General features: G+C 49.0%; 1 protein-coding gene across 2 annotated transcripts in view; it reads right to left on the bottom strand.

Moving 5' to 3' along the window:
- Window positions 1–11,476: 11,476 nt before the first annotated feature.
- Window positions 11,477–20,825, bottom strand: part of LOC140482709 (immunoglobulin kappa light chain-like) — a 45,190-nt gene continuing 35,841 nt past the window's right edge. Inside the window, exons 4-8 of one of the 2 annotated variants that reach the window (XM_072580246.1) lie at window positions 19,939–20,058; window positions 18,990–19,054; window positions 16,077–16,118; window positions 15,932–15,974; window positions 11,477–15,412 (exon numbers count right to left, since the gene is read on the bottom strand). In XM_072580246.1, coding sequence (XP_072436347.1) covers window positions 15,396–15,412; window positions 15,932–15,974; window positions 16,077–16,118; window positions 18,990–19,054; window positions 19,939–20,058 — 287 coding nt within the window. In that variant the 3' untranslated portion in view covers window positions 11,477–15,395. The remainder of the gene's footprint in view (window positions 15,413–15,931; window positions 15,975–16,076; window positions 16,119–18,989; window positions 19,055–19,938; window positions 20,059–20,825) is intronic. The other variant, XM_072580247.1, reaches the window with a different exon arrangement.

Below are 20,825 nucleotides of genomic sequence, written 5' to 3'. Positions count from 1 at the left end.
CTTAGAAGGATGGGATTGCATTGGAGAAGGTGTAGAGGAGATTCACCAGGATGCTGCCTGGGACGTAGCATTTCAGCGATGAAGAGAGGCTGGATAAGCTCGGCCTGTTTTCTTTGGAGCAGAGAAGGTTGGGATGGGGGTGGGGGGAATCAGATAGAAGTGTACAAGATTATGAGGGGCGTTGACAGGTTGAATAGAAAGCAGCTGTTTCCCTCAATTGAAGACTCAATAATGATTTTAGTTTTAAGGTGATAGATATGAGGTTTAGAGGGGATTTAAAAAAAAATTCACTCAGAGCGTATTGGGAATCTGGAATGCACTGCCTGGGCAGCAAACCTCACAGTTAAACGGTATTTGGATGACCACTTGAAATGTCAGAATGTGGGTCAAGAATGTGGGTCCAGTGTGGGCAAGTCAGCCTAGTGTAGATTGAGAGTAATTTTCGGCAATGCAGACCAATGGGCGAAAGTACCTCTTCTGTACTGTCTGGTTGCATTGATGGTTTCTGGTGATTTCAGATTCACTGCTCTCTCTTTTCACTGACTTCAATGTAAAAAAGGCTGTGGACCTGTTGAGGACTGTTTATGCCAGTTAGTTTGAAGAGCTGATTTGATTGTTCTGATCGTATGTTGTCCACAACTTGTCTACTTTCCCATAATGGAGATACTGAGCGAGTTGGATTGTCCTTTCAAATCAGAATCGTGTGTGAGAAATGATTTAGAAAGCTGAGTGCTCGTTCAAAGCCCTGGTGCCTGGCTAAAAGGCATGGCTTAAAATGTCATGATTTTGGATTAGTGGTGCTGGAAGAGCACAGTAGTTCAGGCAGCATCCGAGGAGCAGCAAAATCAAAATGTCATGAGCCAATAGCCTTGACCTCTCAGCTGCTCCATCTAGTGACATGGTGGTTTGAAAGCTTTACGGTAGTCAGATTCCATCGCCACAGCACACAGAATCAACAACCTCAAATGAGCACATCGCCAATCACATTCAGTACAGTCTCTCGAAGCTGTAACCCATTGCTTTCTCAATAATTGTGCCTGATAAATTATAACTGAAAATGTGTTGCTGGAAAAGTGCAGCAGGTCAGGCAGCATCCAAGGAGCAGGAGAATCGACGTTTCGGGCATGAGCCCTTCTTCAGGAAGTATTCAGCAGGTGACCTGATGCGCTTTTCCAGCAACACATTTTCAGATCTGATCTCCAGCATCTGCAGTCCTCACTTTCTCCTCTGATAAATTATAACACTCCTCATTCCAATGCTTTGCATAATACTTCAAACCTGTCTGTTGTTTTTATCTTGCCTCCTCACACCCCTCCAAGGCAAAACGTATGTCTTCATTTTTTTTTTCAATATGAGTTAAAATCCGATCGCGCATTTCGAAGGTTTCACTGCCAATAGTGCACACTGACTTCTGACACACTCCTCGTTTCCAACACGAATAAAGCAGTCAGCTTGGATCCCACGTTAAAACAGTGAGACAATGTGGATCCTTGTTACATCAGTGTGAAAGTTTGGATATTTGTGTTATATGTGACAGTATTGATCCTGTGTTAAAAAGCTGTGGGGTTGCTCTGGTTAGAGTGACTCTGCAATCCCGTCGACTCCCTCAGTAATGTTGTCTGGGGGAGTGTGTCTCTAGGACCCTGCGGACTCCCTCAGTAATGTTGTCTGGGGGAGTGTGTCTCTAGGACCCTGCGGACTCCCTCAGTAATGTTGTCTGGGGGAGTGTGTCTCTAGGACCCTGCGGACTCCCTCAGTAATGTTGTCGGGGGAGTGTGTCTCTAGGACCCTGCGGACTCCCTCAGTAATGTTGTCTGGGGGGAGTGTGTCTCTAGGACCCTGCGGACTCCCTCAGTAATGTTGTCTGGGGGAGTGTGTCTCTAGGACCCTGCGGACTCCCTCAGTAATGTTGTCTGGGGGAGTGTGTCTCTAGGACCCTGCGGACTCCCTCAGTAATGTTGACTGGGGGAGTGTGTCTCTAGGACCCTGCGGACTCCCTCAGTAATGTTGACTGGGGGAGTGTATCTCTAGGACCCTGCGGACTCCCTCAGTAATGTTGACTGGGGGAGTGTGTCTCTAGGACCCTGCGGACTCCCTCAGTAATGTTGACTGGGGGAAGTGTGTCTCTAGGACCCTGCGGACTCCCTCAGTAATGTTGACTGGGGGAGTGTATCTCTAGGACCCTGCGGACTCCCTCAGTAATGTTGACTGGGGGAGTGTATCTCTAGGACCCTGCGGACTCCCTCAGTAATGTTGACTGGGGGAGTGTGTCTCTAGGACCCTGCGGACTCCCTCAGTAATGTTGACTGGGGGAAGTGTGTCTCTAGGACCCTGCGGACTCCCTCAGTAATGTTGACTGGGGGAGTGTATCTCTAGGACCCTGCGGACTCCCTCAGTAATGTTGTCTGGGGGAGTGTGTCTCTAGGACCCTGCGGACTCCCTCAGTAATGTTGTCTGGGGGAGTATGTCTCTAGGACCCTGCGGACTCCCTCAGTAATGTTGATGGGGGGGGGGTGTGTCTCTAGGACCCTGCGGACTCCTCGCCCGGTAACCACGATATTTCCCAGATTCCTTTGCGTGTTTACAGGAAGTGATGTCACAGCACGAGCTAGCAGCGGGTGAGTTTATTTGAAAATAACGAACGGTCAGATTTAAACTTGGACAGTTTTAACTTGAACAAGTTGATCAGAGACTCCAATACTCACCAGACCCTGGGAACTGTTGGGGCGGTATTCCTGCTCAGCTTCTGGAAGTTTCCACGGGCCTTGACCAATCAGGAGACACCGAGTTAATTGGTTTGGTCCCTTGAAATGTTGTGGATGGTTTGTGAACGTCCACTATGTTCAGATAGTCCCGGAGTCCTCAAACCTTCCTCATATGTTCAGCCTTTCATTCCTGCGATCATTCTGGTGAACATCCTCTAGATCTGCCTTAGGACCAATACATCCTTCCTGAGGTATGGGGCCCAAAATTGCTCGTAATACTCTGTGATCTGACGAGCACCTTATAAAGCCTCAGAATTACATCCCTGCTTTTATATTCTAGTTCTCTTCCTAACCACCCACTCAAACTGCAAGTTTACCTGAAGAGAAGCCTGGGCTAGGACTCCCAAATCCCTTTGCACTTAAGATTATGAATTTTCTCTCCATTTAGAAAGTAGTCCATGCCTCTATTCTTCCTACTAAAGTGCGTGCCTTCACACTTTCCCACAACGTACTCTATCTGCCACTTCTTTGTCCACTCTTCTAACCTGTCTAAGTCTTCCAGCACCTCCCTGCCTCCTCAATACTACTTGCCCCTCCACTTAAATTTCGTAATAATCTCTAAACTTAGTCAGAATTCACTCAGTTCCTTCATCCAGATCATTAATATATAAAGTGAAAAGTTGTGGTCCCAACAACGACCCATGTGGAACACCGTTTGTCACTGGCTGCCACCCTGAGAAGGACATCCAAGCTTCTATCCATGCTTGCACCTTGCTTCTAACACGATGGGCCCTTGTCATACTCAGTAGCCTTCTGTACAGCACCTTATGGAAGGTTTTCCAGAAGTTCAGAAAGAGATAGCATATGTTGACTCTCCATGGTTTAACCTGCTCATTACCTTCTCAAGCACAAACCAAATGATTGGAATAACATTCCAGGTATCAGTGTCACATATCAAGGGTCTGATCAAAGTCATAAGTAATCCAAAACTGTACAAACTATTTAAGGTAGAGCGATCATAACAAGTTATCAAGGTGATGGTGTCAAAACAAGACAGAAAGGATGATTTTACAGATATAGAACAGTATGTGGGGGTTCCATATAACATGACGTGAAACCATGCTTGAGGCAGTGTTCATTAGTATGGAACTTGTCTATCAGTTTCTGCTCAGCGATTCTGCCTTGTTTTGTATCTCAAAGGCAGAATTGGCGGATGCTTATCTGAGGATCAGAGGTTGGAAGTCCTTGACCGCTGAAGTGTTACCTGACTGGGAGGGATCACTCATCTGTTGTAGCATTTGCTCGGTCTTGCCAACTTACAATGCTTCAGGGTATTCTTGCTTATAGCATATGAGGTAGACAAAGTTGGCAGAGTCACATGAATACCATATGTGTTCCATGTGATGGTAGTATCCATGTCGATGATGTGACATGTCTTGCACAGGTTACTGTGGCAGGATTGTGTGGTGTTGTGGTTGATATTTCTTGAAGGCTGGGTAGTTTGCTGTGAACAATGGTGTGTTTAAGGTTTGGTGGTTGTTAGAAGGGGAGGTGGGTCCCAGATGAGGGGCAGGCACAAGGAGGCAGATCCCAGACCAGAGAGGCGGGTCCCAGACTGTGGGGCAGGCGCCGGGGTGGGGGGGGGGTGGGGGGTGGGGGGGGGTGGGGGGTGGGGGGGGTGGGGGGGTGGGGGGGGGTGGGGGGGTGGGTGGGTGGGGGGGGCGGGGGGAGGCGGGTCCTGGACTGTGGGGCGGATGTGGGGATGCGCGTCCGGAATGTGGAGCGGGCACAGAGACGCGTGTCCCGGACGGGGAGCAGGCGCTGGGAGCAGGTGCCGGACTGTGGGGAAGGCGCGGGGAGGCGGGTCCCCGACTGTGGGGAAGGCGGGTCTCTGACTGTGGGGAAGGTGCGGGGAGGTGGGTCTCTGACTGTGGGGATGGCGCGGGGATGCGGGTCCCCGACTGTGGGGAAGGCGGGTCCCGGACTGTGGGGAAGGCGCGGGGAGGCGGGTCTCGGACTGTGGGGAAGGCGGGTCCCGGACTGTGGGGAAGGCGGGTCCCGGACTGTGGGGGAGGCGGGTCCCGGACTGTGAGGAAGGCGAGTCCCGGACTGTGGGGAAGGCGCGGGGAGGCGGGTCCCGGACTGTGGGGAAGGCGCGGGGAGGCGGGTCCCGGACTGTGGGGAAGGCGCGGGGAGGCGGGTCCCGGACTGTGGGGAAGGCGCGGGGAGGCGGGTCCCGGACTGTGGGGAAGGCGTGTCTCTGACTGTGGGGTAGGCGCGGGGAGGCGGGTCCCAGACTGTGAGGAAGGCGGGTCTCTGACTGTGGGGAAGGCGCGGGGAGGCGGGTCCCGGATTGTGGGGAAGGCGCGGGGATGCGGGTCTCTGACTGTGGGGAAGGCGCGGGGAGGCGGGTCTCTGACTGTGGGGAAGGCGCGGGGAGGTGGGTCTCTGACTGTGGGGAAGGCGCGGGGAGGCGGGTCCCGGACTGTGGGAAGGCGGGTCTCTGACTGTGGGGAAGGCACGGGGAGGCGGGTCCCGGACTGTGGGGAAGGCGGGTCTCTGACTGTGGGGAAGGCGCGGGGAGGCGGGTCCCGGACTGTGGGGACGGCGCGGGGAGGCGGGTCCCGGACTGTGGGGAAGGCGCGGGGAGGCGGGTCCCGGACTGTGGGGAAGGCGCGGGGAGGCGGGTCTCGGACTGTGGGGAAGGCGCGGGGAGGCGGGTCCCGCACTGTGGGGAAGGCGGGTCTCTGACTGTGGGGAAGGCGGGTCTCGGACTGTGGGGAAGGCGCGGGGAGGCGGGTCTCGGACTGTGGGGCAGGCGCAGGGAAGTGGGTCCCGGACTGGGCGCAGGCGCGGGGAGGCGGGTCCCGGACTGTGAGGAAGGCGGGTCTCTGACTGTGCGGAAGGCGCGGGGAGGCGGGTCCCGGACTGTGAGGAAGGCGGGTCTCTGACTGTGGGGAAGGCGCGGGGAGGCGGGTCTCGGACTGAGGGGAAGGCGTGGGGAGGCGGGTCTCGGACTGTGGGGAAGGCGCGGGGAGGCGGGTCTCGGACTTTGGGGAAGGCGCGGGGAGGCGGGTCTCGGACTGTGGGGAAGGCGCGGGGAGGCGGGTCTCGGACTGTGGGGCAGGCGCAGGGAAGTGGGTCCCGGACTGGGCGCAGGCGAGGGGAGGCAGGTGCGGGGAGACAGGTCCCGGACTGTGGGGTGGGCGGGGGGAGGCGGGATACGGACTGTGGGGTGGACATGGGGATGTGGGTCCTGGATTGTGGGGTGGGCGAGTGGAGGCAGTTCCTGGTCTGTGGGGAAGGCATGGTGAGGCGGGTCCCGCACTGGGGGGCAGGCGCGGTGAGGTAGGTCCCAGACTGTGAGCCGGCGCGGGGATTCTGGTCCCGGACTGCGGGGTAGGCAGGGGGATGTGGGTCCCAGACTGGGGCAGGCGGGGGTATGTGGGTCCCAGACTGGGGCAGGCGGGGGGATGTGGGTCCCAGACTGGGGCAGGCGGGGGGAGGTGGGTCCCAGACAGTGGGGCAGGCGGGGTAAGTCATGTCCCGGACTGTGGGTTAGGCGGTGGGAGTCGGGTCCCGAGCTGTGGGGCAGGCATAGGGATGTGGGTCCAAGACTGTGGGGCAGGCGGAGGGAGGCAGGTCCCGGACTGTGGGGCGGGCGGAGGGAGGCAGGTCCCGGACTGTGGGGCGGGCGGGGGGATGTGGGTCCCAGACTGTGGGGCAGGCGGGGGGAGGCGGGTCCAGGACTGGGGGGCGGACGCAGGGAACCGGGTCCTGGACTGGGGGGCGGGCGCGGGGATTCTGGATTAGTGGTGCTGGAAGAGCACAGCAGTTCAGGCAGCATCCATGCAGCTTCGAAATCGACGTTTCGGGCAAAAGCCCTTCATTAGGAATAAAGGCAGTGAGCCTGAAGCGTGGAGAGATAAGCTAGAGGAGGGTGGGGGTGGGGAGAGAGTAGCATAGAGTACAATGGGTGAGTGGTGGAGGGGGTGAAGGTGATAGGTCAAGGAGGAGAGGGTGGAGTGGATAGATGGAAAAGGAGATAGGCAGGTAGGACAAGTCCGGACAAGTCATGGGGACAGTTACTGAGCTGGAAGTTTAGAACTAGGGTGAGGTGGGGGAAGGGGAAATGAGGAAAATGTTGAAGTCCACATTGATGCCCTGGGGTTGAAGTGTTCCGAGGCGGAAGATGAGGCGTTCTTCCTCCAGGCGTCTGGTGGTGAGGGAGAGGCGGTGAAGGAGGCCCAGGACCTCCATGTCCTCGGCAGAGTGGGAGGGGGAGTTGAGATGTTGGGCCATGGGGCGGTTTGGTTGATTGGTGCAGGTGTCCCGGCGATGTTCCTTAAAGCGCTCTGCTAGGAGGCGCCCAGTCTCCCCAATGTAGAGGAGACCGCATCAGGAGCAACGGATACAATAAATGATATTAGTGGATGTACAAGTAAAACTTTGATGGATGTGGAAGGCTCCTTTAGGGCCTTGGATGGAGGTGAGGGAGGAGGTGTGGGCACAGGTTTTACAGTTCCTGCGGTGGCAGGGGAAAGTGTCAGGATTGGAGGGTGGGTTGTTTGGGGGAGTGGACCTGACCAGGTAGTCGCGGAGGGAACGGTTGGTCCCGGACTGGGGGATAGGTGCGGGGAGGCAGGTCCCGGACTGGGAGACAGGCGCGGGGAGGTGGGTCCCGCGCTTGTGGGCGGGCGGGGGGAGGCGGGTTACGGACTGTGGGGTGGGTGAGCGGAGGCGGTTCCTGGACTGTGGGGAAGGCGGGTCTCGGACTGGGGGACGGGCGTGGTGAGGCGGGTCCCGCACTGGGGACAGGCACGGTGAGGTAGGTCCCAGACTGTGGGGCAGGCGCGGGGATTCTGGTCCCGGACTTCGGGGCAGGCCTGGGGAGGCCGTTCGCAGACTGTGGGGAGGGTGCGGGGAGGTGGGTCCCGGACTTAGGGAAGGTACGGGGAGGTGGGTCCCGGACTGTGGGGTGGGCGCGGAGAAGCTGGTCCCGGACTGTGGGTGGGCGCAGAGAGGCGGGTCTTGGATTGGGGGGGCGGGTGCAGAGAGGCGGGTCCCAGATTGTCGGGCAGGCATGGGTATGCAGGTCCCGGACTGTGGGCCGGGCGTGGTGAGGTGGGTCCCGTACTGGGGTGCAGGCGCGGGGAGGCGGGTCCCGGAATGGGGTGCAGGCGCGGGGAGGTGGGTCCCGGAATGGGGTGCAGGCTCCGGGATGTGAGTTCGGATTGGGGGTAGGAACGGGGAAATGAGTCCTGGACCGGGGGCAGGCACGGGGTGGCGAGTCCTCGGGGTTGGAAGTCCGGTGCGGTCTGGAAGCTCGGTGCTGGTGTAGACTGGTCTCAAAGGACTGTGAGTCTGGTGCCCTCTCTAATTCCTTTTTATTCTTATGTCCGACCTTTATTTATCATTCTTTTAATTTTGTATCTACCTCATTCTTAACGAAGGGCTCATGCCCGAAACGTCGACTCTCCTTGTCCTTGGATGCTGCCTGACCTGCTGTGCTTTCCCAACACCACACTCTTGACTTTGCACGTGATAATAATCTAATTCAATTCAGTTCATTTTATAAGTTTTTTGAGAACCTCTTTGCAGCTGCAATACGTTTGCTCTTGTGCTTAAAGCTTAGCCTATACTAACATCAATGATAATAAGTCAAAATACTGGACATGCTGGAAACTTGAAATGCTGGAGAAATTTAGCAGGTCTGGCAGCAGTTGTGCAGAGAGAAACAGTTAAATGTCTAGAGTTCATTTTGATTCTTCTACAGAACAATTCTGAAGAAGAGTCGAAGAGTGTGGTGTTGGGAAAGCACAGTCAGTCAGGCAGCATCTGAGGAGCAGGAGAGTCAATGTTTGGGGCATAAGCCCCTCATCAGGAATGTGGTGGGTGGAGGGAAAGGGTCTGAGAGATAAATAGGAGGCTGGGGATGGGGCTGGGGCTGGGGCTAGGGCTAGGGCTGGGAACGTTACCTGGGAAAGCGATAGGTAAATGCAGGTGAGAGGTGGGTGTCATAGGTTGGAGAGGAGGATTGAATGGATAGGTAGGAAGGAAGGTAGACAAGTAGAACAGATCAAGAGGGCGGAGGCAAGTTGGTGGGTTGAATCTGGGATAAGGTGGGGTGGTGGGGGGAGTTGGAAACAAGTGAAGTCCACATTGATGCCGTGTGGTTGAAGGGTCTCAAGGAGGAAGACGTTCTTCCTCCACTTGTCAGGTGGCTTGGATTTGGTGGTGGAGGAGGCCCAGGACTTGCAGTGGTGGATTGAGAGGTGGAGTTGAAGTGATCGGCCAAAGGACGGTACGTGTGGTCACCCACAGGGCATTCAAGTCCTGGGCCGCCTCCACCGCCAAATCCAAGCCACCTGATGACTGGAGGAAGAACGCCTCATCTTTCACCTTGGGACCCTTTAACCACACGGCGTCAACATTGACTTCAGTGCTTCAGTCAGCAGCTTTGTACAGAGTTGGGCATGGGATTCTCAAATGACAACTGCAGGAAGTCCAGGAATGCGACTACTGGACAGTATTGTTCAGTGTCATGTTTGACACGAGATGCTCCCATTGCACTGTGAGAAAGCCCAATTTCAACTCTAAATAGGAAACTCCAAATTACAAACTACTGACTCAAACACCAGCACACAATCTGAAAATCAATATCAAACACAGAATTCTATGACAGCAAAACATTTACTTATCCACTGCGACAGAGAGCATCAAAGTGAAAGTGGAGCATTTCAGGAAAAAACATTTCAAAGAGATGTAGTTTTTCATTTGCTGTCCTTTCTCAGAGTGTTGTACTGTTGCTCTTTCAGGATCTCAGTAACATGGAACTTCGAGGCTTTTGCTGAATATGCAGCACAGAAAGAGGAAGGAGGAAGTAGGCTGGCCAACAATGAATAAATTTGCTGGAAATGTATTGACACGTTGCAGATAAACAGTGAGGCTGTTCTTCCAGTTTCTGTTCATCTCTCTGGAAGGAAGTGATCTGCTGAGATGTGAGATTCAACTCCACAGTGAGTAGTTTCAGCATTACAGGCACAGTACCAGCAGCAAGATAGTCTCCACACTGTGTCCATTCATTTTCCCCACGTGAATTGTATCTCTGATAGGAATCATCTTCCACCTTAAACCTGTTTCCCGTAGCAACCACATTCCCTATATTAACCCAAACTCCTACAGGGACCATGAAAACTGAGATTGGTTACATCAAGATGCTTCATAAAAACGTTGCAACATGAGGTGAACCCTTCTGCTTAATTTAAACCAGCAACACAAAAGATTTATTCTGTGCAGTAAATTCGAGTGGTAAGAGCTATTTCAAGTAAAAATTAACAACTTTCTAACAGAGCATAATTAACAATTATTTACAATTCCTTCCTCTAATCTATCTTTTACGTTCTTTCCTATAATATTAGTCCGATAAAACTCCAAATTAAGATTTACAGAAAAATTCAAATTTTAAAACCAGCCAACAGTCAAATCTTTTTGTCTTCATTGGTAGATTTGCTCCCCAGATCAGTGTTGAGGTTTTTTTTCTAGACAGGTAACTCTCAGAGAGTTCTGACTAGCAGTTTATCTGTTGGTCTGGTGGCAGTTCTCCTGTCAACTGTTTAATTTTCCCAGGTCTTATACTGCCAAAGCATCAGATTGTGTCATTGACATTTCACTTTGTCAATATATTAAATTCAAACTGGATTGGAGTATGGATTTTTTCAGGGTATAATTTAAATGGATCGGCCTAGTTCGAATCTGTTTTGTCGTTTCTAGGCAACCAGCTACCCCAATAGCTGGAGCAATGTTACATTGTGTCTTATTGAGAACAGTTGGTCCTGTCACTGCTAGCTTTTACTCTCTTAGAGGTATTGTTCATCCACATCTTCATAACAAAAATACCAACCCAACATTAATGCTGTATGAAAGGAGACCGTTGATTGGGTAGAAAGTGAAATCTAATTGGTAGAAGTGTTGCCATACTCATTCTGATTTAATTGTTGGGTGTCGGAGAAGCCAAAAGTGAGACTAAGCTTTCTAATAATTGCTTAAAAATCTTTATTTTGACAATGAATTCAGTATTACAATCATTTAAAGCGATAGTGAGCAGGTTAATTGAAGATCACCTAATCATTTGTGATAATAACAACCTAATCATTTGTGAAAGTAACAAACCTACATTGCAGTAAACAATCCATAAAATCTCCACCTAATCAGAAATGTTGGCCACAGCTCTACCTGAAAGTAGTTGTGAGATTATTCTCCATTAAACTTAGCAGAATCTTTGATAATTTCATAGTAATAGAAGCAGAAGTAGGCCAATTGGCCTGTTGAGTCTGCTTCGCCATTTATTAAGATCGTGGCTGACCTATCCATCATCTTAGCTCCTCCCACCTATCTTATCCCCATAATTCTTAATTCCCCTACCATGCAAAAACCCATCCAACTGTGTCGTGAATATATTTAATGAAGCTGCCTCTACAGCTTCCTTGGGCAGAGAATTCCATAGATTCATGACTGTATGGGAAAAGCAGTTCCTCTTCATTTCTGCCCTAAATCTACTCTTGAGACCATGTCCCCTAGGTAAAAACAAGGACTGCAGATGTTGGAAACCAGAGTCTAGATTAGAGTGGTGCCGGAAAAGCACAGCAGGTCAGGCAGCATCTGAGGAGCAGGAAAATCGACATTTCGGGCAAAAGCCCTTTATCATTCCTGATGAAGGGATTTTGCCCAAAACATCGATTTTCCTGCTCCTCGAATGCTGCTTGACCTGCTATGCTTTTCCAGCACCACTCACGCCATGTCCCCTAGTCCTAGTCTCACCCACCAGCAGAAACAACTTGCTTGCCTCTATCTTATCTATCCCTTTCATAATTTTCTATGTTTCGAAAAGATCGCCTCTCATTCTTCTAAATTCTAGCAAGTACAGTCCCAGGCAGTTCAACCTCTCCTCATAGGGTAAGCTCCTCATCTCTGGAATCAAACTGGGGAACCTCCTGTGCACCACCTTGAAAGCCAGTATACCTGTCCTCAAGTAAGGAGACCAGAACTGCGCACAATACTCCAGGTGTGGCCTCACCAATACCTTGTGCAATTGCAGTAGAACCACCCTGTCTTAAATTCAATCCCTCTAGCAATGAAAGCCAATGTTTCATTTGCCTTCCTGATATCCTGTGTACCTGCAAATCAACTTTTAGTGATTCATGTACAAGCACTCCTAAGTCCCTCCGTATAACAGCATGCTACAATCTTTCACAATTTAAATAATACTCTGACCTACTATTTTTAACTTCCACCTCACATTTTCCAACATTGTACTCCATCTGCCAAACCCTTGCCCAATCACTTAACCTATCTAAATCTCTCTTCAGCCCCTCCACATCCTCTGCACAGTTTGCTTTTCCACTCAATTTAGTGTTACCAGCAAACTTTGATATGTTACACTCAGTCTCCTCTTCCAAATCATTTATATACATCATGAACAGTTGCCGGCTGCAGTCCATGTGGGGTAGATGGAGCCATATACCCTGAGAGAGAGAATTCCAGGATTTGGACTCAGTGACACTGAAGGAATGCAATATATTTCCAAGCCAGGATGGTGATTAGCTTGGAGGGGAACTTGCAGGAGTTTGTGTTCCCATGTATCTGCTGTCTACATGAAAGTGGTCGTGGGTTTGGAAAGTGATGTTGGAGGATCTTTGGTGAATGTTTGCAGCGCATCTTGTAGATCATCCATACTGCTGCTACTGAGCATTGGTGACTGAGGGAGTGGATGTTTATGGATGTAGTGATAATTGAGAGATTGACGTGTGATCTTATAGATATTTACAAAACAGTTAGGGTTATAGGTAAGGTGAATAGCAGATCTCGTTTCCATAGAGTGGGGGATTTCAAATATGAGCAGTGAAAGACTTAAAAGCACATGAGGGGCAACTTACTTTTACAGAGAGAGTGGTCATATATGGAATGAATTTCCAGTGGAAGTGGTAGATGCAGGTACAATTATAATGTTTAAAAAAATTGGATAATACATGAATAAAAAATGTTTGAAGGGATTTGGGCTAAGACCAGGTAGGTGGGACTGGTTTAGTTTGGATTAGTTGTCAGAGTGGACTGGTTGGACTGAAGTGTCTGTTTCCACACTGTATAACTCTATGACTCTAAGTGGGCTGCTTTCTCCTGAATGGTATCAAACATCTTGAGTGTTGAAGCAAGTAGGGAGTATTCAATCACATTCCTCTCTCGTGCCTTGTGGACAAGCTCTGGGGAGTCAGGTGGTGACTCACCATAGATTCTTAACCTCTGACCCACTCTTGTCACTATGTGAGATGTTCAGTTGAGTTTCTGGTCAATGGTAACTCCAAGGGTGTTGATAATGTGGGGTTCAGGGATACTAACACCATTGAATGTTAAGGGGCTTTGGAGATGGAACTTGCATTTGTGTTGCTCGAATGTAACTTGTTACTTGTCAGCCCAAGCCTGGATATTGTCCAGATCTTGTGACATTTGAATGTGGACTGCTAAGGATTTGCAAAAGGTGCTGAACGTTGATGTTTCACATTGATTATAGTTTTGCCAGGGCTCCTTGATGCCACACTCAATCGAATGCAGCCTTGATGTCAAGGGCTGTCACTCTCACCTCCCCTCTGGAATTCAGCTCTTTTGTACATGTTTGAACAAAGGCCAGGAGGTCAGGACCTGAGTGACCCTGGTGGAACCCAAACTAGGTGTCACTGAGCAGGTTATTGCTGAGAAGGTGCTGCTTGATAGCACTGTTTATGACACCTTCCATCACTTTACTGATGATGGAGAGTAGACTTATGGGGCGGTCATGAGCTGGTTTGGATTTGTTCTGCTTTTTATGTACTGGACATACCTGGGCAATTTGCCATACAGTTGGATAGATACCAGTGTTGTAATTGTACTGGAACAGCTTGGCTGTGGGTGTAGAAAGTTCTGGAACACAAAAGGCTCAATACTATGACTGAACACTATGTTTGCAGTATCCAGTGCTTCCAACTTTATCTTGATGTCATGTTACTGTGGCCAAATCATTTACAATAACTCAGTGAAATAGTTTACCAGCAAATAACTCAATCCCAGTGAGTGTGATGCAGTACATCCAAAACTTGTGCTGACTTATCAAAACCACAGCTAGAAATTGGTTTCAGTATTACAGTTAATGTCCTTCAGTCCAGCACAGCACAATCCAAAACTGCAATTTGGAGGTTTACACTGGGGAAAGCTGTGCTTCATACAGTCAGGGTAAAAGGTAACATCATCAAAGTCCCAGAGGGCGGTTCTTTTATCACACAGAGAGAGAGAGATGACTAGTGATCGCGCCTCAGTTGACAATGAGGTTGAGTAGGAGAGTCCTTTATGATAACATCAGCCACGGTGGGAATTGAAGCCACACTGTTGGTGTCACTCTGCATCAGAAACCAAGCTTCCAGTCAAAGAGACATGGAGGTAATAGGTTGCCCTGGTCTGTGAGAAAATAACAGAGGACATTGAAGCAACTTCATTGCCTGAGAGTGAGGTATCCCTCAGATCATCGATGGAAGGAGAGAAGAGTTAGTGAGGGGGCATCAGGGAGTGAGGGAGGGGTCAGGGAATGGTTGAATGTGCACTGAGTGGGGAGGGATGTGAGTGAGTAAAGAGGGAGGGGTAAGACAGTGAATGAGGGGCAGGGAGTGAGTGAGGGAGCAGGCAGTGAGTAATGGAACTGTGGGGGTGAGTGACAGAGGGGACAGTTAGTGGAGATGTGTGGGCAAGTGAGCAAGGGGGTGTGAATGAGGGAGGGGGCATTGAGTGGGAAGGAGCTGTGAGTGAGAGAGGGTAGGTGAGTGATGGAGGGACAGGGAATGAGGAGAGGGGGTGTGAGAGAAGGGGCAGTGAGTGAGGGAAGGAGCAAGGAATGAGAGGAGGGGGATTGTGGAAGCAAGGCAGAATAATTAAGTTTGATCAAATTAAACTTCTTACGATGGTGAAGGTGGGTCTCAAAGGAAATTGATGAAAAATGAAGAGGAACTGAAGACGGTGAAGGTGGGAACGATGAAAGTCGGTCTGAATCCCACTGGGTAATGTTCATTCTGAGATTGTGGTCAGGCAGAATTGTCACTGGATGAATAATCAAGAAACACTGGCTAATCATCTGGGAACTTGGTTAAAATCTGCTCCAGCAGTTGATGGAAATCAAATTCAATTCGTAAAGTTAAGTATAAAGCTGGCCCTCAGTGATGGTGACCATGAAACTATCACTGAGGATTGTAAAATCCCATGTAGGTCCCCATCCTTATCTGCTCTGGCCTACATGTTACTCCAGACCCACAGTAATATATCTGACTCTTAACTGCCCCCTGAATGGCACAAAGTATCAATCAACTCAAGGGCAGTTAGGGATTGGGAACAAATGCTAGCCTTGCCAATGAGACCCACATTTCAGGAAAGAATCAATGAAAGCTACTCAAAGATGGATCTAGTCGTGGAACATGTAACCAATGAGAGGTGCTGATGTGAACAGAGAAACTGGGGCCAGCAGCAAATCAGATCAGCTTCTGGAGCAGGAGAGGGGATTGGGAAAGAAGATGGAGAACAGACTTGTTTGGTCCAATGATCTTTCTTGATCAAAATATCCATTTGGTGTCTTCATCCCTCAGGGAGGATTTGTTCAGCGGTTCATCTGTCAGCTGTTTATTTCTTGTCTGTTTCTGTAAAATCAAACATGAAGGTTGTGAGATGTGACAATAAAAGACAATTTCAGTGAATGTCTGAGGTCTCAGGATTGAGTGAGCTGCGCCGAGAGTTCAGCATCATTAGCTGCAGTGAGCTTTAATACAGGTCCCTATGGTCACTGGGGCTGGTCAGTGTTATCACTCCCGGTCACAGTGATTGGTCATTGTGGTCACACCTCATCACACACTCTGGTCAGTGCGGTCACTCCTAGTTGCAGGAACTGGTCAGTGCAATCATTCTCAGTCAGTGGGACCGATTACAGTAACTGGTCACTGTGGGTGTGTGCACGTGTCTGTGTCTGTGTGTGTCAATGATATCTGAAAGGTGCATTTCCATACAGTGACACACGGCTCAAATGATGTCCTGCTCTCTGCTGCTTTATACAGTGCTGCTGTTCATTTCAGTGAAACTTTCCCACACTTTTCCTCATTGATACGGAATGTAACCGATCCACGAGCTTCTCCTGAGCTTTTGTTAGTGTTCCAGCAACATACCTTTAAGGTTGCTGTAAATAGATCGATCCATTGGCTGTAATGTCTAACAGAAAACAGAGAAATATTACAGACTGGGACTGAGTAGCGGATGCACAATGTAAGGATGTTTGTAATTTTCCCATATTTTAAAATTTAAAATTCTCACCGTGTACGTAGCATTGGAATCTTCTGGAAAATCTTGTGAGTTCTGGAACGAAATGCAAGAGTAGTGTTTAACACATTGTTAATGTTGGTTCCTGAGTTCCCTGGGATGATGCACCATCTTTAGTTGTTTCTTCAGCCAGGTACACATTGTACTTAAACCAGGGACAGCAATAAAGTCAGAGCCAAGCAGATTTATAACTGTACATGCAGAGAAACTGAAAGTGAAGGATATTCCCCAAATTGATAATATTCTGACTCAATCACATGGACTCTGGTGGAAGGAATCATACAGCTATAAAAATAAAATTCTGGGATGTGCATCAGATCTCAATCAGCTGAGGGGACGAGGAATTGTCTCAGAGCAGGTTTCATGCTCCCAGCCAGAGGCTCAAACCATGAAGGTATAAGGTCACCTTTCATGAGCTGAGGATGTGAAAGATTAGATTGGAAAGGTGCCCACTGTGGCCCTCGGCTTATCGAGTCCTGGATATCCATTTCAGCCATCCATGGGGATAAAAAGGATGATGTGGAGGGGCAGGAGGCCCTTGGTGAAATTGAAGTCTCCATTGCTCCTTGTTCCTCTTGGAGGAGGCGCCATTCCTCGGAAATGAGAGTATCCCCAAATAACACCTGCCCTTTCACCAAAGATGCAGTGATCTGCCATGATGCTATTGAATGGTAGAGCAGGCTAGAGGGGCTGAATGGCCTTCTCCTGTTCCTTATGGTTCCTTATGTTCTTCATAAACCCTCCATCCTGTTCTCTTGCCGGTGTGGGCTATTTTCTAAGCAGTGAATGTGTTCTGCAGCACATTCAGGATTCTCTTCAGGTTAACATGCAGGTTCAGTTGGCGGTTAGGAAGCCAAATGCAATGTTAATATTTATTTCAAGCAGGCTGGAAATGAACAATGGATAGAGGTGTAATGCTGAGTCTGTATAAGGCTGTGATCTATATGGACTTCAGTAAGGCTGTCAACAAGGTTCCCCATGGGAGACCAATTAGCAAGGTTAGATCTCATGGAATACAGGGAGAACTAGCCACTTGGATACAGAACTGGCTCAAAGGTAGAAGACAGAGGGTGGTGGTGAAGGGTTGTTTTTCAGACTGGAGGCCTGTGACCAGTGGAGTGCCACAAGGATCGGTGCGAGTCCTCTACTTTTTGTCATTTACATAAATGATTTGGATGCGAGCGTAAGAGGTACAGTTAGTAAGTTTGCAGATAGCACCAAAATTGGAGGTGTAGTGGACAGCGAAGAGGGTTACCTCAGATTACAACAGGATCTGGACCAGATTGGCCAATGGTCTGAGAAGTGGCAGATGGAGTTTAATTCAGATAAATGCGAGGTGCTGCATTTTGGGAAAGCAAATCTTAGCAGGATTTATACACTTAATGGTAAGGTCCTAGGGAGTGTTGCTGAACAAAGAGACCTTGGAGTGCAGGTTCATGGCTTCTTGAAAGTGGAGTTGCAGGTAGATAGGATAGTGAAGAAGGCATTTGGTATGCTTTCCTTTATTGGTCAGAGTATTGAGTACAGGAGTTGGATGGTCACGTTGCTGCTGTACGGGACATTGGTTAGGCCACTGTTGGAATATTGCGCGCATTTCTGGTCTATTTCTTATTGGAAAGATGTTGTGAAACTTGAAAGGGTTCAGTAAAGATTTACAAGGATGTTGCCAGGGTTGGAGGATCTGAACTACAGGGAGAGGCTGAACAGGCTGGGGCTGTTTTTCGTGGAGCGTCGGAGACTGAGGGGTGACCTTATAGAGGTTTACTTGCCTTATGAGGGGCATTGGTAGGATAAATGGACAAAGTCTTTTCCCTGGGGTCGGGGAGTCCAAAACTAGAGGGCATAGGTTTAGGGTGAGAGGGGAAAGATATCAAAGAGACCTAAGGGGCAACGTTTTCATGCAGAGGGTGGTACATTTATGGATAAGTATACAAGTTGCCCGAGGATGTGGTGGAGGCTGGTACAATTGCAACATTTAAGAGGCATTTGGATGGGTATATGAATAGGAAGAGTTTGGATGGATATGGGCTGGGTGCTGGCAGGTCGGACTAGATTGGGTTGGGATATCTGGTCAGCATGGACGGGTTGGACCGAAGGGTCTGTTTCCATGCTGTACATCTGTATGACTCTGGTCAGACTGCATTTGGGATATTGTGAGCAGGTTTGGGCCCCATCTCTAAGAAATGAGCTAGTATTGGATGGTGTACAGAAGAGGTTTACATGAGTGACCTGGGGATGACGGGCTTGTCATCTTAGGAGAGGATGAGGACTCTGGGTCTGTACTCGCTGAAGTTGGGAAGAATAAGAGGATCTGATTGACACTCACAGAATAGTGAGAGGCCTGGATGGAGTGGGTGTGGAGAAAATGTTTCCACTAATTGGATAGACTAGGACCCAAGGACGTAGCCTCGGGGTGAAAGGACGACTCTTTTGAACTGAGATGGGGAGGAATTTACTAATCCAGAGCGTGGTGAATCTAGGGAACTTATTATCACAGAGCGATGAAGAGGCCAAGTCATTGGGTGTATTTAAGGTAAGCTGAGAGACATCTAAGAGATTTTCAATTACTAATGGGTTCAAGAGTTATGGAGAAAAAGGCAGGACTCTTTTATCTTTGTATACTTATCCACAATCGGTTCAGACACCTTGGAGGTTTCGGTGGGTGTGGCTCTTGATGCTAAGGTAGGATAACTCTATTGCTCTCTTGTATTGCTTCACTACATCCTGTAGCTTTGAGTACAAGTGAAGGGGGTTGGGCTTTTAAAGTTGGGAAGTGATCAGTGTCATACCTCCCACTCCATCACACCAATCTGGCCCTCAGTGACAAAAGACTGGTCAGAACGTACCCCATCAGACTGAGCCTTCCCATCACAGAATCTAACATCCTCAAAAACCACCTGAACTCACCTGTGGCGTTCTCACATTTTCGTAGCCTGCAGTTGTGTCTGGATCATCAGCTGCTCCGGATTGTGCTGTGAAAGCAATGATCAGACACCCCGCGATCAGTTCCAGTCATTTTCACTACATTGATCTGCTGCCAAACAATCTCTCCATTCCCAGCTTACTGAACACTTTATTCTGGTCTTCCCTATTCTAGTCGGGCAGATGGGGGGAGAGCAGTAATGTTACTGTTCTACAGGAATCCAGAGGCCCAGGCTCTGGGAATTGGTTTCAGATTTGGTTCCAGTTTTGGATCTCTATTTGTATGTTTCTGAAGATAACTTGCAGCTTGATTTCTTTCCTCTCAGAGTGACTGTCACTGGACCCTGGTAGGTTTCTGTAAAGTTTCCTATATTTACACAGTAACACTGAATGGACTGGGAGATAGGACATCTCTGGGATAGAGTACCACTTCAGCATCTGTCACCTGACTACTACTGTTAATGTTATCTAATCCTCTCCACCACTCACTCATTACTGGGTGTTAGCTTGCTCAGATGGCTGGACGGCTGATTTCTGGTGCACATTGACACCAGCAGTTGAGGACATGATGTCAGACTCTCCTTCTCAAGCTGTCACCTCATCTGAGGCAAGTTGACCCTCAGTTTAGATCACCGAGTTATTTCTCTTTAATGAGAGAACAGCCCTACAGTCCAGTGGGATTATGATGTCTTTACCTGAATCTTATAAATCTAATGTGCAATGGTTTCTAACCCAGCAGAGCACCTGGTGAAATTTCAGTTCAACTTATCGTTAAAACAAGTTGTGGAATTGAATCCTAGTCTCAGTGCTGGTGACCATGAAACTGTCTTTAATTGTTGTAAATGCCTGTTTGGGAAGGAAACTGCCAACATTCCATGAATGAATCAAACAGGATCATCTACAATAATGAAGACAAAGTGAATGATTAACTCACATGTAGAGGACTGCTTTTTTCTCAGACATGTGTATCCAATGAATAAAATTAATCCAGTAATTCCAAACAGAGCTCCCAGAATGAACCACAAAAGTTTTGTCTTCCAAAGGTGAGTTATTTCTATGAAAAGAAATGACATGTTTAAGCTGTTAAATGGAACATCTGCTTGGTCAGAAGTGATGAGTGGTGGTCACCAGTGATTGGTGGTTGTGTGATCACTCTTTACACACATACACATGACAGCACCATTTATACTTCCCTGTAGAAGGCCCATGACGATGATGTACCTCACTGGGGAAGGGAGCTCAAAATCAAGTCCCAGTATTCCCAGGGCCTTTGTAATTTGATGAAAAAAGAAAAACTCTGAGCAGCAAAGTTCTAGTCCCCATCAAAATCATACACATCGTTTGTTTTATGGCATGCCGACAAGATGAGCATTCTCTGCTCACTACTTCAGGCAATGTTTCATGTGTTGCAGTAACATTTATTAAAACTGCAAACACCTTCTCACACAGTTTCTTTGGTTTAAAGCAATATCTTCTCCCATTTTTGGTCAACAGTCCACAAAATACATGCCTGAACCCTGAAGGAAGATGAAGCACCCTTTAAAACGAGGTGTTTGACCTCAAGAATGTCCTGTTCGAACAGGTAATCTCTAAGAGTGTGGTGCTGGAAAAAAAGCACAGCTGGTCAGGCAGCATCCGAGGAGCAGGAGAATCAATATTTGGGCATAAGCCCTTCAACAGGAATGAGGAACTGAGGAATAGCTTATGTCTGAAACATTGACTCTCCTGCTCCTTGGATGCTGCCTTACCAGCTGTGCTTTTCCAGCACCACACTCTTTGTCTCTGCTCTCCAGCGTTTGCAGTCCTCATTTTCTCCGAGAC

Source organism: Chiloscyllium punctatum, chromosome 11 (genome assembly GCF_047496795.1).
Source record: "Chiloscyllium punctatum isolate Juve2018m chromosome 11, sChiPun1.3, whole genome shotgun sequence".
NCBI lineage: Eukaryota > Metazoa > Chordata > Chondrichthyes > Orectolobiformes > Hemiscylliidae > Chiloscyllium > Chiloscyllium punctatum.
The sequence above is the reverse complement of the archived record's forward strand: the minus strand, read 5'-3'. Positions and strand labels throughout refer to the sequence as shown.